The 24,525-nt window shown below is 37.4% G+C and overlaps 1 protein-coding gene across 2 annotated transcripts in view; it reads right to left on the reverse strand.

Annotated features, from left to right (window-relative positions):
* PCCA (propionyl-CoA carboxylase subunit alpha) overlaps positions 1–24,525 on the reverse strand; it is a 278,669-nt gene that overhangs the window by 125,240 nt on the left and 128,904 nt on the right. For both annotated transcript variants that reach the window (XM_071548902.1, XM_071548910.1), the window contains 3 exons: positions 24,118–24,193; positions 14,731–14,841; positions 5,745–5,847 (listed from right to left, as the gene is read on the reverse strand). In XM_071548902.1, coding sequence (XP_071405003.1) covers positions 5,745–5,847; positions 14,731–14,841; positions 24,118–24,193 — 290 coding nt within the window. The remainder of the gene's footprint in view (positions 1–5,744; positions 5,848–14,730; positions 14,842–24,117; positions 24,194–24,525) is intronic.

Raw genomic sequence — 24,525 nt, forward strand, 5'->3', positions numbered from 1 at the left:
AAGACAGCCAGAAGTGTGCTGGACTCAGTCATCCTCATTGAATGGAAACAAAGTGCTTTATATATGCTACAGGGTATTTTTAGGGTAAAGCAAAGTATACATGTTTAGCTGTACTTGCAATAACTGTTTCTGTTATTACTGCAGTTCTAGAGAACAAACAAAAAAAAGTACACATAATGCAGTAAGCACAGTACGGCAGTGCCTGTGGCTGTACTGAAAGTAAGAACTCTCTCCCTTTCCAAGAGACCAGTTTGGATTACTCCAGTGAATTTTCCTGACATCATCTTCCTTCTTTTTAAAATTAATGTAACAGAACCTTATTTTGTGCTGCCCCAGCAGTGCAGGAGAGCCAGAAAGCTCTCCTACTGGGCAGCTGACCATCCTTCCATATGGGGAAGCCCTAGGCTGGCAAAGAGCTGGCTCTAACCCAGACTCCAGCAGGGTAATAGGTGTAGTCTATGTGAAAGCAAGCATGCCTGAGAGGTGTGGGGCTCTGCTGCTCTCTGAGCAGTTCCCTCACTGCCCTATAATCAAGCAACAGCAAGGCAAACATCAATACAGATGTACTGAATCAACCTGGACATGAACCTACAATAATTTGTTAAATAAAAAGCTAAATATATTAATTTCTGTTCTTGCAGTTTACCAGTTGCGTTACGTTCATTGCACTGGACCTCTGGATTTTCAGAATTTTAAAACACAAAAATTTAGCCCAGCTATTTCAGAACTTGACAAAAACTTTTATCTCTCATTTTTCACTGTACACTTCCCATTCTGTGAAAGTATTATTTTAAGCTTAGAAAGCATCATGGATTTTAGGTCTCAAAATACTTCATAAATGTTGATAGATAGATATTTACAAGACCTCAATAATGCAGCAAAGTATTAAGACCACTCTGTCTTTTTGCAAATTGAAGCTAAATTCAACTGACTGGCCTAAGGTCCCACAAGAACAGTTAGAAGTTTAACTCAAGACCCCCTAACCTGGTCTTCTATATTAAACACATGAGCAAGAAAAACCTTTAGGTTTTATTTTGCTAGCAACAAAAAACATTTTTCCAATGTGTTACCATCTTTTTGCATTCAGTATCAGGTAATATGGGCATGCAGTCTCACTGGTTTTTTCCAAGTCATAAATGATGAAAGGGTAAAACCCATAGAAAAATTAGGAAAATACACTTAGCAGCCAACACAAGCAATGCGTAGGAAGTGCTGTAGGCAATTGGGTCTAAAAGTATAAACATCACATTAGTAGACCCATGAGATAGCATGATGTAGCCACACCTGGAGAGACACTCTCCTATTCCTCTCCCAACCCACTAACAAAAACAAGTCTGAAGCCAAAATGTGAGGATTCAACTATACAACATCATTTTTGGTCTCAAAGGCTAACTACATCAAACAGACATAAAATAAGCTGGGTTCACTTCAGCCAAAATATGTTTCCACTTGAAACAAGATCGAGTTCTGTCTAGAAGACCTTGAGGTTTTACTAGATGCTGTAAATCTGTTCAGCAGCTGTGGGTGGCACCCGTTTCACAATAAAGTGGACCATGGAGTAAGTAGAAAAAGTCCTAGGTAAAATAACTGAAAGCTGAACAATGAAACAATCATTAATCATTCATGGCTCTTTCCTGCAGGAAATGTGTGCCCCTATTATCTACATATCACAATGAAATATTCACATTAGTATGTGGCTCACAAAATACCAAGCACTTTCACTAGCTAATCATCTTTCAAAAATACTTTTAAAAAAAGCAACCAGAAAGAACCCAAAAAAGCCAAACCACCCCATAACCACACCTTTTTCCTAAGAAAATGGGTTAAATTTACCACCAGTTAAAATAAAACAAACCTCAGCCAACTAATCAAACAAAACAAAGACATCACAGAAAATGCCCTTAATATTTGAATGCATCACAAAAGTAAATGCCTATATTCCTGTAACTCTAAGCATGCACAGATCACCAGCAGCTGTTCTAGCTAAAGGTTGGCAAATTAGTCCTAGGTGAGGCCAGGGGTGCATATATAGCAATGCAGACAGTGGAAATTCACCTGTGGGTGCTCCACCCAAATCATAACACCATTTATTCTAACCAGCCTTCAGCTTATTGCCTGCATTAATCTCAACACCAGACAGCATGCTGCAACCAGGAATGTCACACAGTGTCACTGCAGGGGGCAGGCCTGATTGGAACACCCTGAAGAAAGTTGGGTGTTTGGTCCAAAGGTGGCAATAACTTGCTGATCATCAGAGCGTGTTCCAGCATATAGTTGATGACTCAGTCACCCAGGCGACTGCAAAATACATATTTTTCTGTCCCATCCCATCAAATATGATTGATTATAGAGAATAATCCACCTCATAAGGCTGCTACTAATCTGAACTGTGGCACAGACCTAAGGTCCACCTTTGCATTCCTTTTATGAGCCATGCTCTGCTCACCTCTTTCTCCTTGCTACACATCCCCACTCTTGTAGCTCTTCCAGGATAATGTCACTTGTCATGACAGAATGGTCAATGTAAACTTCTGACAGAATGGTCCAATATAAGTTATTATTAAACGGTTTCTACACTGTAGGTCATTTTATTAGAACCAGAGAAGGCAACATACAAAATCACAACTGCATACCTAGAGAAGAGGAAGAAAGAGAGCAAGGGAAAGCAGGCTGCATCAACAATTTCTTAATCTGTCTCAGCTGAATTTCATCTGATTACAATCTTGGTAACTCTGACAGTATAGTCTTCTGTGAAGACTTCCAAGCATGGTACTTTCTGTCTGACTAGAATAACAATCCTGATCTTGGGCTGAATAAATCATAGGGAAAAAAGAGAACCCAAAATACCTCTGCAGTTGTGGAAAGAATGCATATTATAAATATGGCTCCCAAAAGGGAAAGGAAAACAAATTAAAACCAAAGATAAGCATATAACTCAAGTTCAGCAGAAAACCGTCTATTTGACAAGTTTAGAAGAAATAATGTATGATTTCAAAATACTATTCCCCAGTAGTTTTTTGTACAAAACTTGCTCAATTGCTTTCAGTGCATACGAAAAAATAAATGCTGTCAACATAAATAGTGCCAGAGAGCCTAAATTGTGAAGGTGCTGATAAATGTATCAAAGTACTTGTCCAAATTATTAGGAGAATGTTACAGTTCAACTTTGGAGTGTGCAGTCTGTCTAGTCCACTTATAGCCTCCAACACGGATTTCAAACTCACACAGACTGCTAATGTCCAATTCTGCCATAGTGAACCATATCCAAGAGTACAAACAGCCTTTTTGACTTGTTGCCAGTAGCACAGGTTCCTACTCTGCACATTCTGTTTACTAATATTTGTCAAACAGATCATAGTTTTACAAATAAAGATGTGTTTCTTCTCTGGCCACAGTCCTGTCTCTTAAAAAGTACCCATGATACGGAACACCTTCCAAACATGTCAGATGGAGTTTGAGTAAGTTAAGGACATGGTGAAGGATCCTTGCTGGGTCTGTAGTAACTTATATGCTTCACATCCTCCGTCCCCTCTAGAGGGAGTCCACCAACTGCTCTAAGGAATGGAGAACATTGTCCCAGACACCGCATAATTCTTGGACCTCATTCCATCTTTGCTTCTTTGATTTTTCCTCTGAACGAGATGCATGACTTTTGGAAAAGGGTATCATTATCAGGTTTGGTTTCTTCTGAAGTTACTTACCAGTAAGCATTTTTGCATTAGCTTGTCCTTACTTGGCCTTAAACAGGCAGCTTTACTGTCTTAAATCAAATAGATGTAACAATACATATGGATTGACACCATGGCATATTCAGTAAGAACCACACTCACACCACTTGGACAAAATTTTAAGGCTCGACTCCTGAAGGATCATTCCAGACCTGCATATGCCTCAGACAGAAAAGTCCATCATTTGAGAGCTGAGCTGAACATGAGTACACCCCATCATGGCAGGAGAAAGTTATATTCTCTGTACTGAAAAGATTTGTTAGCCTCATCCTTTAAAATATGAAAAATCAGACCTTAATCTAGTTTTACAGCCTTCATGTGGCCAGACTCTGTGGCCTTCTCTGTTCGTGGTAGAATATTTGATGGAGTTTGGCTAGGACTCTAAAAATTAGCTAATTTTTCCTCAAAGCAGGAATGTATTTGTTTCCCTAAAACAGCACAAAAAGAGATGAATGACCACGCCTGACTGCTCAATGACTTCATTCACATATCTGATATCTCACTTAAAATAGTTGTATATGTCTTTTGTATTACAATACACAGACACCTAGTACTGAAAAAGTACTTGCAATAGAAAAAAAACATTAAAAGACTATTAAAAAATTGGATTCCTTTTCTTTTCAGCTAATAAAAACATTTTGCAGGGCAGAGAAAAAATCTCAAATCAGAGCAGGGAGCGTAATAGCAGTTTGGTAATCACTACTTAAATCAATAATTTCTATCCTTACTCAAAGCACAAAGTAAACCACTACTACTTCGTAGCAGTACCAGATTACTTAACTTTCCTATGCTGGCCAGTAAAAACTACAGTCAAGGCTCCTCCTTTTTCCAGATTCATCTTTTATTTAGGTAACAATGGCCTTTGAGTGTCTGTTCTTCTCCTTATGCCATTTGCTATAGATGATATAACTTGTGGAAGGAAATAAAAAGATGCTTTACTTTCCTCTACAGATGTCTGAGGCAAGCAGTGACCCAGCCCTACACATGCTATATGTTACAATGCCATTTATACTTGCCCTGTCTTTTTTTTTGTTACTACCATATGGTACTAATTATTTTTGTGGGTACAAAAAAAATAAAGACTTCTTGAAACCACATTTGATTTATTCCTGACCACTGTAAAATCAGTAATAGAATACACTGTCAAACCACTGGCATGGAATGTGAATAATGTCTATCCTACATTCTGACTTCCCTCTCACAGAAAAACACATGCACCTACATTACAAAACGTGAGGTGAGGAGAGAGTTATGCTGACATTAGGAGTCACTGTGTACAACCATTGCTAACTCAAGCAAGCATCACAAATTCAGTTATTCTAACACAAGGTCTCAAGGTATTGACAATGATGGACCAGAGGACAATCAAAGCTAGAAACATCCTAGAGGAAAAAAGCATACCATTCCAAAAAGCCAAAGTAGTGAAGTAGTATTTTGACATGGGCTACTGCAATGGCCAGCCAGTTAACAGCACTGCCTAGGTATGAGGTAGTAGCAGAATAAAAGCCACCAAAAAAACATACTTAAAGTGTTAACTCTTCCAGTATTTACCAGCTCGGAAGTGTTTTTAGAATCAGATTCTAAACTATTAAGGTTCTTTATCACAGTAGCAAATTACTCAAAAATCCACAATATTTTAAAGCTCTTTAGCTGAATATCCATATTACCCCAAAGTGCTTAGATTGCTTCAAATGGGCACATGGGAAATTTGTGATGCTCAATTTGTGGTTAGTTACTAATGCAGCAACATTTTGCATTAATGAAACTCCTGATGTGCATTAATTACTGTACTGGCTTGTAACACATTTTTGTGCCTATTAGTTTGCTAACACATAGAATAAAAATAATCACGTAGGACTTGTGCGAGTAGGGAAATGTAAGCCACAGCTCATTTGAATTTAGAAAAAACAGACCATCTTAGGAAACCATGCATTTTCTCACCAGTTACTCTCGTGCATGAGAAGATGCCATTGACAAAATGCATCAGCACATCTGAGTTACCAGAAATTAACTTACCTTGGAGTCCCCAGAAATCGCTGTGATCTCAGTTGTTCAGTCACATACAAAGATGCTGCTGTTGCCAGTAGTTCTCTTCTTTCAAGATCTGTCAACTGGTGTCCTAGTTTTCAGAAAGCAGTTTAAAAAAAAATTAGATACCACAGACAACACAATCACAAAAAATAACTACCAGTAAAGACACTGCTCAGTCCTTACACACGAAAGCTACATTTTTCTCCTCTAAATTAAGATGAGGCTTGGCATAGCAGACACTCTGAGTTTCAGAGTTTAAATTGCATGCTTCCGTAAGGATCAGCCCAACTGCTAACACTGGTATATATGTTCGAAACAATTTGACAACTGAAAGAAAAGAAACTGAACGATGCTGCAAACATCTTGTTTTCGTTACTGAAATGCCACCAGTTGACATATTGTGCCTCATGCTGGTAAGGAATCCATCTGTACATCAGAACTCACTCAAACTATACAGCATTTTTTTCACTGTATCTTGCAACGGTTAGAAATCTTTCAAGCAAGAGGTAACACAACAGTATAGACCAAAAAAATAAATGGGGATAACACTACTTACCAGCCGTGGGTCATTCAATGTCATTTATGTAATCATGGAATCAAAATCATGTTTGACACTTCATAAGCAGAAAGTGGTCCAAAGTAGCCTGCAATCTGAAGGCAGGCAACCTAATAAATGTTTGGGCAAAAAGGTGCAACCAGGATGATTGGAAGCAGGTTTTCTCCCAGTCTGGTCTTGTCTCAAAAAGTGAAGGTTAACTAGGCTAAACAAGCACAGTGACAGAACTTTGTCCTCCCCATCTTTAGGTCAGAAATCACACAAGATACATTTGGTATGAAAAGGTGGCAAATTGATGGCCAAGAGTGACTTGAGTGTCCAGAGGAAGGTCACCAAGATGATTAGAGAGATGATGCATCTCTCCTGTAAGGAAAGGCTGAGAGAATTGGGATTGTTCAGCCTGGAAAAGAGAAGGCTTCAGGGTGACCCAAATGCAGCCTTCCAGTACCTGAAAGGTGCCTACCAGAAAGACAGAGAGAGACTATCCATAAGAACATGTAGCAAAAACACAAGAGAGAATGGCTTCCAACTCAAACAGAGTAGGTTTAGATTACACATCAGGAAAAAACTCTTTATTCTGAGGGTGGTGAGGTACTGTAACAGGTTGTCCCAAGAGGTGCCTGCCCCATCCCTGGCAGTGTTCAAGGTCAGACTGGATGGAGCTCTGAGCAACCTGGTGTTCCTACCCATGGCAGAAGGGTTGGAACCAAGTGATCTCTAAGGTCCCTTCAAACCCAAGCCACTCTATGATTCGATGAGCAAGAGCAAAAGGAAAAATAAAGTACTTGTTCACGAGGCAGTAGCAAGAAGTTAAAATTGACATAAACAGGACAAGAACTCCAGAGTTAACTATCATGAAAAAAAGACAAATTTTATATTCCTGGGAGAGATTTTGCACAGGTGAAAACAAGAGGGGGTCAAAGTCAGAGGGAAGGATTACACAATAACATTAACAAAAGATAAAGACTGAAAGACTTAGCTGAATTTAGTTACAACACAGCTCTCAAAAAGTGTTTATGTGTACATATCACAGCAAATGTCATCATCCATAGCACATATGGATTTCACACAAAGGGGTGAGAGAAAAGCTTCAGAAGGTGAAACTCTGCTTCCAGTCCCAGAGCCCAGAAACAGTTACACAGATCCCTTCTAAATCTCCCCTCTACCATCAGCTCAGCGCTATGGCGTGTAATGTTTATTCACATTTCCCAGTACTGGCTAGTAGCAAGTGCAGTAGCATAAAATAAGACTAATAGATTCTCAAGAAAATCCAGAATGGAGGCTGCTGAAAAGGACTGGAACAGACTTTGCAGTAACAAATCCACAATTTCAAAACAGGATGTCTTCTGCACAGAACTCATCATTCCACTGGGCATATTAAACAGGGATGGGTAAAGAAGCTATGTGGAGTCCACCTCAGCAATGCAATCATACCACAGTGATGGGAATGCATTCACTGCAGTCCAGCTAACAGTACAAAGGAGCTGTCATAGACCAAAAACTGTAAATTTAAAAGTAACAAAAGCCAGAAAATCTGCATCAATCTCATTTTAATTTAGTCCACATTAACACATTCTAGCTAAATATTACTGCAAATTCCTTTGCTCAGTGTTTATTATTCTTTTATCTGCCTTGAAATGGAAACTGTCTTCACTGCAACAAATGTACGCAGAAATACAAATGCTGAAAGGTTGAGAAACCAGCTTGAGAAACAAACTTGATCTTTCATTTGCCAGTTACTAGAAAAACTGATTGCAAGGCAAAACTCAAAAAACATCGAACTTTTGTACTATTAGCATATATATATACAAAAGTGTGTTTATAAGACATACAATGCAATAACATCAGCTATCTGGATCTGAAACATGCCAATTTTCCAGTTGTTTACAAACAACGAAGAAGATCTGAGATCACTTTGTCAAAACAACTTGATTCGTTAACATGTCTCAGCTAAAGACACATCAGGAAATCTGTGCTAAAGCCTTTGCTTTTCAGTCCCCCTGCCTAACACCACAACAAGACCATGTGACAAAAACAGCATGTTCACACCCAACACACAACTCATACAAAGGAACAATGTAAAACTAGAAAGATTCCAGTTCAAAGGTTTTATTGCATGACCTGCATCTTTGATGAAATCAATAACTGCTTTTGCACTTGCTGTGCCGCAAAAACTATTTTCTCCCTGTTTCTTCAATAAAAATCCAACTCCATACAGTGAACAAAGGTCAGCAAGTTGAAACAGGTTAGTAACTGATCAAGAGTTACATTCATTTCTTCCCTACTACAAATATGAAAAAATATTTCTCCACTTCCTCCATTTGTCACTATTTACATTAGTTGTGGCACATAGATGGCAAGCAGAAAACCAGCCATGACTGTAGCATCCAATATGGGATTTCTGAGAGATAATGTAAACTGTTAACAGGAACATACCAAAATTAGGTTTTGGTCTTTGGCAATAAAGATACAACCCTACCACAGAATATTCTTAGCATAACTTTGGAGGCATGAAACCTCAGAAGTTTCATTAAAGGCTCCTTCCTAAGGATGGCAATTTACCTTTCTTACCCAAGACAGACTGCTGCCAGTACCACCTTAGTGTTCCCAACTCCAGCCCTATTTTCCTTGCTGTCTGCTCCTGCTGTGCTGCCATGCTCAGCAGAATTCTAAACAATTTTAAAGTCAAACTTTCAATTATACTGTTATATTTGGAACTACAGAGATGTTCCAAACCGTAGTAGCTTTGTTACCCTTCAAGTATTATTTTACTTCAGAAGCCACACCTCAGGATGTCTTGAGGCATAAGTTAATAGTCACCACCAATAAAGATGTAACAACACAGCCTTTCACATTGACCATACAGATCAATCTGAAAAGTAACAAAGCTACCTCTGGAACAGTTGTCCAAGTGCTCCCTTGATAGGGAAGGAAATGAATAAGTAGTAAACATTGCCCAGCTGCCAAAATGGGAAGTTCCACCATTTCGCTTTCCTGCTCTTATCACTGCAGACTGCTGGGCCACAGAGATTTCATCTCCACAATAAAACATGAAACGGATAGCTCCCAAATCTCTCTGCTTAACCTGGGATATACTTATACATTATCACTACCCTCACTGAGCTGAATTATATAAGGTGAATGCAAAATAGGAGTAATGGTTATGAAATTAAGTCACAATTAAGGGAGTGGAAGTACTGTTGCTCACATTATTTAAAACTAGACTGCATGCATCTACTGCTACTAAATAAAAGAACCCTGGTCAGAAGGAAGACATGAAAAAAAGCATTTCTCTCTCATTTCCCTGATGTTATGATTGCTTAAATCAATATTATCCCAGTATCCCCCAAGCTGAGTCAAAAAGGTTCATGCAATTACTTTACATAACCAACTTTAAATTACATAATTAATTAAATTACATAAATTAAATTACATAAAAGGTCATTTTTTCCATAACAGTCTCATTTGCATTTTGTCCTAGAAATGTGTTTTCTACTATCAATTACAGGATAAAAACAAAACAAAACAAGCCCTGGTTGTGCGTTCCAGTCTGTTACTTAATACTTAAAGTGTGACTGTGTTCTGATCAGGAAGAATAAAAATTAAAAGCAAAATGGGTAAGATACAAAGTGCAATGCATAATTCAGATCCATACCAATGCTGGCAATATTTAATAATTCCCAAGTTTTATTTTGGCTCAAGTTTTTCCCCAATGGGTTTTGAAGTTTACCATTACAGATGACATGTATATCAGGTAGGCTGAGGCAGAAAACAAAGTTGAATATTGTAAGGGTTTAATTTCTTGTGAAGTCAAGAGAGCTTTGTTCCACCCAGATGGCCACAGTAAAAAAGAGATAATACTGTCTGCATAAGCAGTCTCAAATCATTTAGAATAGTGAGGAAATATGTCTTAGAGAACTCACAATCACTTCTAAGTGATACAGTATACAGATAGTGTATACAGATGATACAGTATACAGATAGAAAACCTCTACTGTTTTGAACTAGAAGGGAATTAGTGACAGACCAAGAAATGTTTTTTGTTCTCACCTGCCAGAAAGAAGTATAGTAAACTCTTAAGTCAACTTTTTTACAATCCAGTAGCTTCATAAAATGAAGACAAAGATTAGATTCTAATAAAGAGAAAATAAATAAAACTAACAGCAACCATCCTCCCCCTTCTAACAGAAACACTGACAGCAGAAGCTACAATCCCCTCTCCAACTAAAAGCAAAATTTTCCAGATTTAAATTTTAAAGTCATATCTGCAGTCCCAGCTCACCTGCAAAGCACTTTCACTCATAAGAAAATAATGGAATAACTGAGATTTAAGGCCTCTTGGGGAGGCCTCTAGTTTGTTCGCTGTGTGTCCCCCTCCCCCAATCTCAGCATCAAATTCAGAACAGGTTGCTCAGAGGTTTGTGTAATCAGGTCTTGAAATCTCCAGTTTATGACCATCTTGCTATGCTGGTCATTGAAGAGCCTGGCTTCATATTCCTGAGAACCTCCTCTGAGCTCCTAGAAGGCTGTCATTATGTCCACTCTAAGCTTTCATGTTTCCAGGAAAACAAGTTCTCCCAGGTTCTCCTTACAGGTTTGCCTGTTCCAGCCTCAGCACCACCCTTGTGGATCGTCACTAGACTTACCTTTTTTTGTTTGTTTATTGCCATCTTTCTCACAAGCATGAGGTTAAAACTGGACACAGTATTTCAGAGGTGGTTTAGTGAGTGTTGAGTTAAGCTAAGTAATAAATTCCTCCAATCCATATAATTATGGCAAACACAATGCATTTAAAAGCCTTCACCTCATACACAGTTTCTGGAGCCAATGCACCATTTCAGGAGAGAGGTGCTTCCCCTTTCTTCCTTCTCTGTTAGAAATATAAAGGATTACATTAAAGGATTGTTCATCAGAATTTCTGATCTTCCTCTCTCCCCAGGTGAGGTAAACATGATAGAAGACGGGAAGTAAATTACTCTTTTTCTTGGTTTTTATTCATTTGTTTTGCTATGACTTTTGTGATAATCTCTTGAAAAATGCCCCATTTTTCACTTGCAGATGATGTATCTCCCAAAGAGACTGACCACATATCTGAGACATCACTGAATAACCAGAAAGAGTGAAACATTAAAAAAAATCTCAATATTAAAAAACATATCCAGGAAAATATTAACTGTGAAACAGACTGACCTGCAAATAATAATCTAATAAACAGGGTACTGAGCTAAGGATCCTTGAGTTTAATTTGTTCTTTGTCAAAGACTCCTTTTGGATCTTGGTTAAAACAGAGATACTTTCTGTCCTATAAAATAGGGACAATAGACAGTATTGTTCCTGTCTCACCAGGCAGGATAGGAAATATAGAGACTTCCCAGATTGTTTGGAAGTTGTAAAAGGACATTGTGTCCGGCTCCTCCATGCTTGGCAAACATTTTTATTCTGGAAGCAAAGTTTTTGGAGGCCACTCTAAGACAGCTGTATTTGTGTCACCTAATCTAATCAGTGGTGCTGCACCCACCCTCAGATCCGTACTCCTCCCAAAACATGCAAGTGTGCTCAGAGTAATAACGCTCTCCAGCTAAACCAGTGCCAGACAGCACTCCAGCCAGCCACCCCTCACAGAGGCAACTAAGGGGCATGACAGAAGCTGCTTTCCCACACTAATTGTACTTTGCACAAAGCTAGTTTCCACAGAGCTATTATTTTAAAATCATTTGCAATAAAAAACCTGGGGTCAACGAATGTTTACTTAACAAAGAGAACAAAAAGTTAAACTCTAATCATGAACATTACTAAACATTCCTATTCCAGATGTAATTTGAAATGGGCATCACAGGTTAATGGAAAAGCAGCCAAGATATTTCTAGTGATGAATTTTTTCTTATATTCCTGTAAAAGCTTCTAATAAAGGATTTATAACAGAACCTTTGAAAATGAAACTGGCAAACAGAGCATCTCTTGTTTTACTCTTAAGTAAAAATAAATTTAGTATTTATATTCGAAGAAAAATGCACATAAATGTGCCAGTTCTTCATGCAGAACACAGCTCACATTCATTACTTGTCATCACTGTAGACCAACAGTGGCAGTTGTGCAGTTTACAAAACACACTGGATTGTGCTCAAGCATTAATAAAGCACACATCTCTATTGAAATTGTTCTATTTCTTACATTTTGCAAACGTAAAACACTTCTGGTATAGATTCCCTCTGTTAACAACAGCACATATTTCTAGGTATTTCCAAAGCTACATTAGCTACACATTGCTCTAATTTTTCAGATTACCCCAGATCTTTTTCTACAGCTATCATCTTTTATAAACAATATTAATATATATCAAGCTACTTAAATTTCAAATTCTCCTAGCAAAGTTTACCCTGGGTATTTATAAAGTTAGCTGACATGACTGGAGAACTCACATGTAGGCTAATTTTTGCCTTTGCCTCTCTTGCTATGCTTCTTCCCATCATTTGCCCACCACCCCTGCTTGCCTTCAACAGTTCCCATTTGAGTCTGTGGATTTGTAGAAATATTATTCAGTGGAAACTTAGAAATACAATGCAATGATACATGCATTTTTCTATCATTAAGAATGCTAATTTATGCTTGTGTTTGATAAATGGAAGAAGATGAGCCAGACTTTTCATACAGCAGGAACAAAGTCTAGTCATTTCACATGTGCCATTCATAGTTTCTATTATGAACTGTGACAATATCTCGCGTCTTCTGGTGTCTAGAGCAGAAACATACCTTGAGAATCTGTTAATACAACACAACTCGTTAGTTTATGTTTTTATTGTTCCTAGTTGTGTGTCAGGTGAGACTGCCTCCTCATAACACAGTATGGAACTATCTAACACCCTGCATCCTTGCCTTTTTCCTCATTTCCCAGCCTGCCACTCACTTTGCACATCTGCTGAAGTTCACCAGATTCCTTCATGAGATAAGTCAACCCAAGAACTCACAGAAAAACTAGCCCAACAAAGCAGCAACAATAAAAAAACAGATGCAGTTAGAGACCTGAATCCATGCAGGAAAAGGACTCTGCACTGAAGTGTCAGGGAAGAGAGAGAGACCAGCTACAGCAGCACTATGCCTTCAGAGCTGATGATCAGAATACCCTGAGTCCATGCTGGATGGAAGCCAGCTGAGTTACCAAAGGTTAGTTAAGCATCCCTTAGCAAAGATAACAAAGGAACTATTCAGCTTGAACCATCACAAGCTTACTGCCCCTCAAGGTTGCTAATGCCTGTTACTGTGGTCTCGGTCAGGAGCCAGTAACAGGGTAGATGCATTAATCCCATGGGCAGAACTATTTTACACACAGAGTTGTCAATTACATCATGATATAAAGTAGTTCTGGTCCAAAGAATAGTCATCCACAAACTCACACACTGAGTCCTGAATAAGAAAAATCTGTTCTGCTTCTTAATGAGAGTAGAATTTGGCAAGGTGCCAGACATGTCCAGTGACTGCCAATCTGGCAGTGCTGTCTCCGAAGTGGGATGAGAATTCTGCCACATTGGATTAATGATGAATGGAGGAAAAAGAATCTCCATGGGATTCATAAAGGACCCATGAATGATGAACTATAAACAATGCTTTTTCTCTTGTTGTTTTTTTTTTAAATAAGGAAGATGTTCTGCCTGATGAATGACAGCTGAGGTGAGACACCTGCATGGAAGGACTGAGTCTCTGAGCACACAGGTCAAGAAATCATCTAGAGCATATTGGCTATGACAGAAGACAACATTTTAACATTTGAACCTTGTGAAAGGAAGCGAGTCTACTTGTTTACTTATTTTTATACCAAACCCTGTTAAACATTTTTGAAACACAGTAGTTTGGGATGTGTTTATGTTAACCTAGTGTACAAGTTAATAATATCAAGGTGATGTCCATTACTGTGTGTAATGAATAATAAGACCAGGTTACTGAAATATTCTGATAAAATGCCTGATTCTCCAGACAATGCTACAGTGAAAACAAAGGATGCCGAAAGGCAATTCTGAAGATGCTGCACAAACTCACTGAAGAAGCAACAGTGCTCAGTAAAAAAAAATCTTACCTTACTATAGTTACCAGTAGAAGCACTGTCTGTAATGAAGCACAATAGCATGGCAGAATTGATGTTTATTTTACATATTTCTTATCACCTACAAACTATTTTTCTTGACTTTGGGTGTCTTTCAATAACTTACTAGGAGTATGTATTTTGCCTTCTTGAAAACAAAGAAATTAACTATTTCAACTTGTTATGCATTATTTAAAAACTCTAATTGCATGTATGCATAAATACATTTGAGGAAGAAGCAAAGACTGATCTGTGAACAGATCAGTCTAAAAATATAAAGAAACTAATCAGAAGCAACACCACTCAAGAAAAAAAAAGAAACATTTGCAAATGGAACAAACCTTTAAAACCATCGGGATACACCTCAGGCAGGAATTTAGTGCTGATGTCTCCTTGAACGAAACGTGGATGGATGATCACTTCTCGCAATAAAGAAATATTGTGAGCTACACCTGAAAACAAAAAGCAAATCAATATAAAATCAGATAACATATTCATCACAAATTACACCAGAAAACAACTTATAAAAATATGAAGTCTCATCATTCTGGAACAAATACTTGTTCACAACTTTGATAGCATAGTACTGATGCAATCAGTGCAGTTTTACTAGTTTTGTTTCACCTCATAAAGCCTAATTCCAACACCTAGGAAAGCCAAGGACAACAAGCACAACTAATAGATTTGTGGTTCAGTTCTAGAAGAAGATGTAGGCAAGACCAGAGCCATCTGCTTGAAATGACACATTAGCCATGACAGTAAATCTTAGCTCAAACCCAATGAAGATATGCACCATGCTACACCCCAATCACAGTAATGGAATACAGTAAAAAGTTTTACCACTTACTTATAATTTTACAACCTTTTTATCATTCGTAACTCATAAAAGACTCCTGTAGAACTTACAAAACAAAGAAATATACAACTTTCTCCATACGTACCTTTTTCCAACCTTGCCTGGTCAATTCTTTTGCTGAATGCCCCAGTTCCCCTTTAGCAACACTCTAAGACTCCATTAGGCATATAACCCACCAAAAAAAATCATTCTTTAATTAAACAATTATTTATCATACAGCCTTTATAGCCACCTTTGACTCTTAATTTCTTTGAAAATTATACTACTTTATTTTTTCTGAATTTCTTCATCTTTTTTTTATTCTACTTCTCAGCCTCTCCTCTTTTTTTTTCTTTTCCATATTTTCACCTATTTCTTGTACCACTAAATAAAACAACTTCCAACCAATATAGTCTAAAGCTACACAGCTCAAAGGACAGTGCCAGTGTCAGTCTAGCACTTGCACACAAAACAGTAAGTCCTCTGCCTCTTCCTCACAGGTGAGCGATTAGCCTTCTCAGAGAGGAAAGGAACAAACCATACTTCATTCCCAGCTTAGGCTGGAAAAATGGATTAAAGAAACACCTGTCAGGATGCACATATAGTTGGTATACCTAAGCTCAAGCAATGGGACTAGATGACTATTTTTCATTGAGTACCTTCTGCATAACAAAGTTAGTAATTTAGTGCTAAACTGTACTTTGCCAGAAGTACTTGCAGTTCAGTCATTAAAAATCATTTCATTGTAATATTAAATACAATGAAGTCTTTACAGGAGGTAGAAGAGGAAATGCGGTGCAAAAAATAAGAATTCCTGAGAAAAAATCCCTAGATCATTAAGTCATCTCCTCCTTACTGCAAACAATTTTCAAAAAGAAGATACTTTCTCTCTTGAGAGAAGCACACAGGAAAGGAAAGTTTAGGATGACACAGTATCTCCACTTTCTTCTCAACTTCAGAAAGGGATCAAATGGAAAATCTAGAGACATGAGAGTTCCATCAAAACATGACTACACAGAATAACACTAGCCCATAAACATGAATATTTCTTAAGAGAAGCTACAATAGACATGCAGTCCAGGAACACTGCATGGGTGGCTGCAGGTGTTGATTTGTTCCAGGTATGGACAAAAGGAAGCTGCTGTGGGAAAGAGGTTATCCAGCCTCAGCTGTGCACAATCTCGCCCCTCAGGAAATGACAAGTAATTCACATTCTTTCCTCTCAGTGTCAGAGGAACAGGTAATTCCAAATGACATTGTGTTTGCGAGGTCACAAACTTTGCTTTAGCTGCACACTATGAAGTACAAAATAGAAAGCACATCACAAAACAATTTAGCTTGTAAAAATTTGTCTGAGCAACCATATCTCTTCAAAGCAAAAAATTCTGAACTTCAACATTAAATATGCTTACTTACAAGTTATTATGACAGGATTATGATTATTGACATGACTCAAAGTTATTTGCACTTATTTTTTCTAAAAGCTCTAGTTTAAAACAACATTTAATAGGAATTTGTTGTAAATTCAGGTATTCCAACTGTAAATTGAGATGACTGGATTTTTCTCCTACTGGTAACTCACCAAAGCAAAGACATTAGCAGCACAGAAAATGCAGTGTCATGGCTATAGAAGGAAATTATTTTGCCCTTCTAATTTTTTCTTTTGTGTTTTTCCTGTTTAGAAGCATGAACAACATTCTTGTTATTTTATATGAAGACCAGTTCAGTTTCAAAGCTTTTTTCCCCTACCAATCTGCTGCTGGTGTGAATTTTCAAGCTCTATGTGTGGCCGTCACTGAAACCACTTTCAACCCACCGAGTCAGCCTCATTGAATCAAGAAGTCACAGCTTTAAAGACTAGTTCATGAGCCATTAAAAAGCACATTACACAACCAGTTCAATGATGACAGGATAAAAATTGGTCCATTTGATAAAAGATCAGTCTCCTCTTGTTGCCTGCAATGTAAATAATCATTCACGGACTCCAATTTCATAAACACTGAATGGAACCCACACTGCATCTCAGCTAAACAAAAAAATTAAAAATCTTATGCTAAAGAACTTGGAAACAAAGTATGTCTGTCTTTGGCTGCTACAAATTACCCCCAAAATTTCCAGTTTGAGTAGTAAGTTGAAATATCACAGAGACTTGATCTATTAAGCACAGATTCAGGACTATAATTTGAAAACAAAGAGAAGTCTTCAATGCTGCCCAACTTTGAATCCAGGAGTTAAACATGCTACAATGTGTAACCAGATCATTTCGCATCTTCCTTTCCTAAACTGCTATAAGATCCCTGGTGAGATGATGGATGATGACAGATGACAGAGTTTGGTGTCTCAACTGACTGCCCCAAAAGACCCAAAATAAAAAAAATATTATGAGTATTTTTACTTCTAACTCACAGTCAAAAAATTAAATCAGAGGCTTCTGTAATGTTTTAAGCTCCCAAATTCCTTTAATAGGCTCAATAGAGCAGACAGGCCTAGGTGCTTGGGAAGTAATATGACATGTATTTTACATGTGCAAATTAAAAATTTAATACACAAGTTTCCCTTTAAAGTATCATGAAAGGCTATCTTTATCAGTCCTGTGATCATTATGTGAGCAGTGACTGTATGGTTGATCTGCTTCCCAAGACTGAGTTGATACCTTTAGTGATGTTCCAAATCTTATGGTTTTTTTTTTAAAAAAGTCCCAGTGTAAACCCTCAGAAGTCTCAAAGTTTTAGATTTGCAATTTAGCGTGACCTCTGCCAGAGTTCATAAGTTCTCCATCTGTGTGTAAGTAACTGCTAGGCTACAGAAATATGGACCCCTAGAGCAGCTTGCTCCTGACTACCTGCTGCTTCCAAAACAATGGCCAGACATTAGCCTCACACTCTCACAGGATCAAACAGAGGCTAACAGGCAGTGCTTATTTCATGCAAAGTTAGACACTAAACTGAAGTATATTGTATTTATGTGGCAGTGGTTTTCAGGGAATTTTTCTTTTTCTTGACCAGGTCTACAGTCTGACAGAAAGAAAATCATATTTGTTAGCCTGACAAGCCATGACATTTTCAACAAATAAACAAAATCCTAAACTACATTGATTTATTTCCCCTCAAAAAACAAAATTTCACTTCAGCACCATCTTTTTGACATTGTTGAGACTGATGCAGAGCTGCAGTTACAGTTATATTTTTTTTTCTTCTAAGTCAAAATATAATAAAAAATAATAATCACTGCTCCTTGCACCTCTATGGTCTCATTTAACATGGCTGTATTCTTCATACAACATTACATTAGTAGAAACTCAGTTTAAGATACACCTCTTGGCTTTCAATTTTTACACATTGTTTTCAGAATATATTTGTAAAAGAGAGCAGATTAGCATTTAACTTCTGCAGAGCTAATGAAAATTTTTAAAACCACATATTTGTGTGCCTTATTTAGAACATGTATCCTGAGCTTCCATTAATTTTCTAGTTAAACTGTAGTTATTGCCTAATGAATACAGGAGCACACTAAATAATCACACTGTTCACCAGAGCTTATTAGCAAGCTCTGTTTGAAGAAGCCCTCATTAAAAAAAAATTAGAATCAGAAGAAATTACTTCTCATAGTGCCTGTCGTTATCTTGCCTCCTTCCTTTCCTCATTCTCTGCCTTAAAAATTCTGCTAAGTATACCAAATTTTTCATTACCTTAAAAAATACAGACTAACTCCTAACCTGTCCTCACAAGAAAACACAAAAACGACAATAAAATCCATTTTATAGAAAACAGTAATTTTATAGTAGGATATCACACCACACTTTTACTCACTAAAAATCAGAAGTTAGAATGCCAAGGCACAAAACCATAGGCAATGTTTTCACTATAAATATTCACTGACACTAAACATATTCAGTGTTGATTAGCCTTTTTGCAGTATTAAGCTTCTGTCATCTTGATGCCTGCAAACACAAATCTGCATTTATCCATGTAAACTTAATTGGAGTCCAACATGCCTCTGTGTAGATAAGCAGCTGAATAGACAACTTGCTGATAATTTCAAATTGTGCTAAGTGGAACAGAAGTAACTTTATCTGCATACTTACTGATTGCAAGACTAACATGTGGAGTACAGTACTAGAGGTTTTTCTTTTTTTTTTAAAAAAAGCAAAGCTAAATTATCACCCAACAATTTAAATGCTCAGTAAGAATAAATGTGACGGAGCTTAGGAGGCATCCTATTTCTATAGCAAAATACAGAAAAATATTAACTGAGGTCTGTATTGAGCATTATGAAACACTGATTATATTACTGTCCACTTAAAACAAGAACCTTACCCGATTTGCACAGACTATGAAAACACCGCTTTCAACACATGAACTTCTGAAGTCCATTATTAATACCCAGTTAAGCCTCCATGTTTGCAATTGCAAAAGTTTTCAAAATATTCCCCCGAACCCTCAAAATTCAACTGTTATTTGCCTTTCAAAGCTTGTGTTTTGCTGCAATTCACTTCAGAGCAGCGTATCTGCATATAAAGTCATATCCGAAAAGCAAGAAAAAAAAGGGGGTTTTAGCTTTGTAATTTTAATACACAAATAACCACATAAAATTCTCATATCGATTCATTACATCACTGACCCTCAGAGCTGAACATGTATTTCAATTAAAACAATAATTCTTTCAGATATTAAAGTCTGGAGCTCAGAGAACTAATAGATCAGAATAATGTGGGGAAGAAGAGGGAGTAAAAGCATACAATATAAGGTAATGTTCAACCGTAAAAAAAAAACCAAGTTCAAACAAACTAGATTTTGCACCATATGTAGTTCTGAACTTCTTAATAAAAGTAAACAGACCATTTTTTAAGAGTGTTGGCTAACAAACATGAATGTTTGAATCAGTAGAATAATTGGAAGCAGAAGTTAAGCAGTCTTTGTCAAGAACAAATGAAAGAAAATGAATGGGCATTCTGCCATCATCCTCTCAGCCATCCCATCACTCTAAAGACAGAGAAAAGAACACTAGAACAACTTTACATCAAAGTGCTATATCTAGAAATGACAGCACTTGTCTTTCAATGCCTCCTCAACCTGGCACATTGCAACTCTTTTCTTTCACTGCCACAACTCTTTTTTAATTCATAAAAGAGAGGAAAAAAACCCATACAAACTAAACCAAACAAATAAAAACTTGACTGACAAAAAAGGTACCTTATTTCCCATTCTGCATCAATAAGATTGCCTTCCTCTTTCACCTGATCAATCTGTGCCTTCAATTGTCCTTCCCTTTTTCTTTTCCATAGGACAATAGTTCTATGGACTTCCTAATCTACACACTATAACATTCCACTGACAAGTTGCCATTCCCACTCCCTCCCTCATGTATGGCTTAAGAAAAGGAGAGGGGAAACAGAAGCAGCATCTTCCCTCATGTCAGCATCTGAACTCCAAGTTGATGCTATTAAGCATCCTGAAATGGCCTTTCTAGTGATTTTGATCTAAGTTTGTTTCCTTCTCTTCTCCAATTTTGGTTTCCAAAAATGTTACCTGCTTAGAACCTTTCTAATTCAGAAGTCTCAACTTAGATTTTGAGTTCAGATCAGTTCTCAATGGAGGACTCAGTTCCTGTCAGAATTTAGAGAGTAAACAATCTCAAGAGATCATTTAATCCAATCCACAACTAAAAGAAGTGCTATCCTAGACCTTCATCTACTCCTGTTAATAGCAATGGAGATATTACACAAGGGAAAAAAGATGGAGATTACATTCCCATGACCACATTGAATCTGTCTTGACTCAGTCTTGAGTTAGGCACACTTTCAGAATCTACCAACGAACAGAAAACATTATTTCTTATTTCAGTATGTACATGTTGTCACCAGCCCAAAATACAAGCAAGCATTAAGGCAACAAGCATTCTTCAGAGCAGAGTATTGCTGCAACTATCCCAATTTGATTTATTCAATATTTATAAAGATACTGCTGTTACAGGCACTATATGAAGCAGCCTTGGTTGCTTAAGCTATTACTTACTCAAATTTTGCTTAAGTCTGCTTTCTTTGCAAATACTACACTATTTTTTTAAAATTTAATTAATTTAATTTCCTTCATCATATTATCAGGCAGATTTAACTGGGAAGGACATCTAAACCACGAATTCACGGCCAGGTACTATCCAGTCCTAGAAAACAGGTCAATAAAGACTGTGGTGTGAGGACCTGTTCCCTGTAAGTGGAATGGAGCTAAAAAGGAATTGGGTGACTTGTGGATACCCTAAAGCCATAGCAGTAGAAACCAAATGTTTGCTCACACAGCAGAGTAAGTCCTCGCATTTCACATTGCCAGTGTGTCTCAATCCAGCCTGGATGAGTCACCCTCCTGGAGGGTCACTGTGCTACTGCAGTTCTGGGCTCTCTGATGGGACTGCCATGAATGGTGTTACACAGTGGCATTTCCTCCAAGAGAACATTTGTCTTCTAGGAACTGGATAAAACCCACTGATTTCATGCAGGTCAGCAAGCAACCATCAAAACAGTAGTGACTAAAAGTCCTTACCAACTTTTGCCTGCTTTGAACTGGTGACACAGAAGTGATGGGGAAGACTCCATCCTCCATTAGCAGTCCCTAAGCTACCCATTAGATGGTCCTTGACCTGTTACCCAGTCACCCTATCCCATTCCCACCATATGTGAGTGAACAAGCATCTTTGTTTACAAAAATTGTGACCCTTGAGAATTTAAATCTAAAATTTTCACAGTGTATATTACCAGTACAACTGACACTGACTTCAGCTGGTATTGCTTAACAAAAATGCTTTCTAACTCAGAAGAAACTCGTAACTTACAGGAAAAAAACAGACTGTCTCTAAAACACAATGAAAACATAAATGCTGCTTCAGAGGAAATCAGGAGAGTGAGGGGGCTGTGCTCAAAAATAGGCATCTGGAGCACACTGTTGAGGGAGACTACAGTAATCTGCAGTTATGCACAAGCTCATTATTCAAACATAAAACAAAGTAACTTCAAAACTAGGTAAAAAACTACACTGTCTCTTTTACTACTAACAAAAACTCTATTATGGAAAAACTTCATATAAGGCACTTTACACAAGATCAAGGTTGTTTAATATTGTGTTACATTCACTTAACATTTAAAAGAAAAACACGCAGAATCGTTTTAGAAAAAAGGAGAAGTTCTGCACATGTCAGTGAAGTTTAGAACATTACAGATGGGACAGTTTCTGCTAACTACCCTACCAAGAACCATTCACATCAGGCAAGGGAGGAGATACTTTATTATCCATAAATGTTCCATTTCAAATAAACACTGAGAAGAAACTAGCAGCTGTATAAAGCTACACAAAAATCCTGTTGGTTTTCAAATGGAAACCTCTAGACACTGCAACTAAAACTGTGTTCTGGAAACTCATCTACTTTTGAAGCCTGTGGTACATTTAATGTTGTGCTTTGCAGCACTTTAAAAACTTCCCCCACCATGTAGTCCATTCATTATCTCTGCCAATGTTTTTAATAGATGAAGGCTTTCTTCAAATAGAAATACTACAGAAATATCATATATGAACATTAAAATGCACCTACACATACTAATAAAAAGACTAAAAGTCTTAAGAATGCCAATTAGTCCTTTTCAGGTACTTAAGAGTACCAATTAGTACTTTCCTTTATAGGCATTTATATAGACGTGAAACTGTTATCAGGTACATAAACATCTCTGTAAAACATGTAAGCACAAATGATCAGGTTCCATTCCACATTACAGCACACAATGAAAGATGATGCTCCTCACACAATTGCAGTATTCTCATTTAATATAATATCTCTAAGCATCTTGCCATTAATGAAACTGAGTGTGAACCCAGAGTCTGTCTCCATTAAAAACAACACCAACAAAAAACAGCACCAAAAAATCCCACCTCACATCAGTCAACTGTAGTGGTATAAATTTCTCTGTCATGTAAATTTACTCAGCTGTTATACAGCAGGGGATTACATCAGCACATTGTACTGCAACAGTCTAATGGCTCAAGTTGCACCAATATAAATCCACTTAGAGTTAGCAGGTCATTTGCAATGGCTAATCCTACCATGTATCTAGCTATGCTGTGGCAGAAGGACATCCATTTCCCCCTAGATAGATAAATCTTTCATATATGACCCGGATCTGTAGCATTCAGCAGCCAGCATTAAAGCCAAATCAAGTTTTACAGAAGCTTTACAGACATTTTTATCTCTCTCATCCTGAGTTGTCCTTCCTATTTTCCACAAGATACAAAGGAAGACCTAAAGATTTCCCCACACAAACCATAACTTCCCTCACTAAAACTTAGGCAGTGAAAGTGGTCAGGGCAGTTCACCCCTGATGCTTGGAAAGGCTGGAAGAACAGCTACATCATCTATGCAGTCTGTCAGCAAGAGCTGAAGCACATGCTGATCAACAGACTACATCTGTATTAGCCCAAACCTAAGCAATTACCTTGAAAATAAAATAAATATATGCATACACAATCAAGTACTGCATTGTGATAACTACAATCAATGTATTAAAGTCATATAAAATGGCAACCACTTTAAATTTCTGATGGTGTAGTGGCCTTTCTTTTCCCCCTCTACAACATAAAATCAATTATATGCTACCATTCTCTGAAATGTATGAGTTTAAGGGAATAATTTAAATATTTAACTCATAATATTCAAGGAAAAAAACTGATGAAAAAATAAAGTCTCTTTAGATTTGATGTATCTTCTCAGCTTAATTAACACAAGCTTTTCCTGCTTTAATTTGCACTTAAGAAGCAGGAACTTTACTCGATTTGCTAATTACTACATTTTTCAAGCTGTTTTCTTGAAATAGATGACAGCCTATCACACTAGGAATCCAAATTTCTCCTGTTACCTCGAATTATGTAATTGTCCAAAGCCTCTTCCATTCTTTTCAGTGCTTCAGCTCTATTAGAGCCATAGGTAATCAGCTAAAGAAAGAAAAAAAGGCTTTTACATTACCTAGAAATTAAATGTCTCTAGAATTTGAATAGCATTTAAAAATTAAAATGGTTTGTAGAACTTCTGCAGTCACAAAACCACTGCTTGCACATTACTATTACTGTCTCTGTGCTTCAGAGACCCTCTGAAACATCAAGAAAAAACTAAAATCTCTTAACTCATTCACTGAAAGAAGGCCAATCATTTTTCCTTCATAAAACTTAAAGCATCTAAACAAGCTCTCAGAAAATCAGAGCAGAGGTTCAGTATCTAGGTTGACTCTCCTGACTCCTAATGCCAAACCAACTTCAAAGATGTAATT

The sequence above is a fragment of the Pithys albifrons genome, chromosome 1 (genome assembly GCF_047495875.1).
Source record: "Pithys albifrons albifrons isolate INPA30051 chromosome 1, PitAlb_v1, whole genome shotgun sequence".
Taxonomy (NCBI): Eukaryota; Metazoa; Chordata; class Aves; order Passeriformes; family Thamnophilidae; genus Pithys; species Pithys albifrons.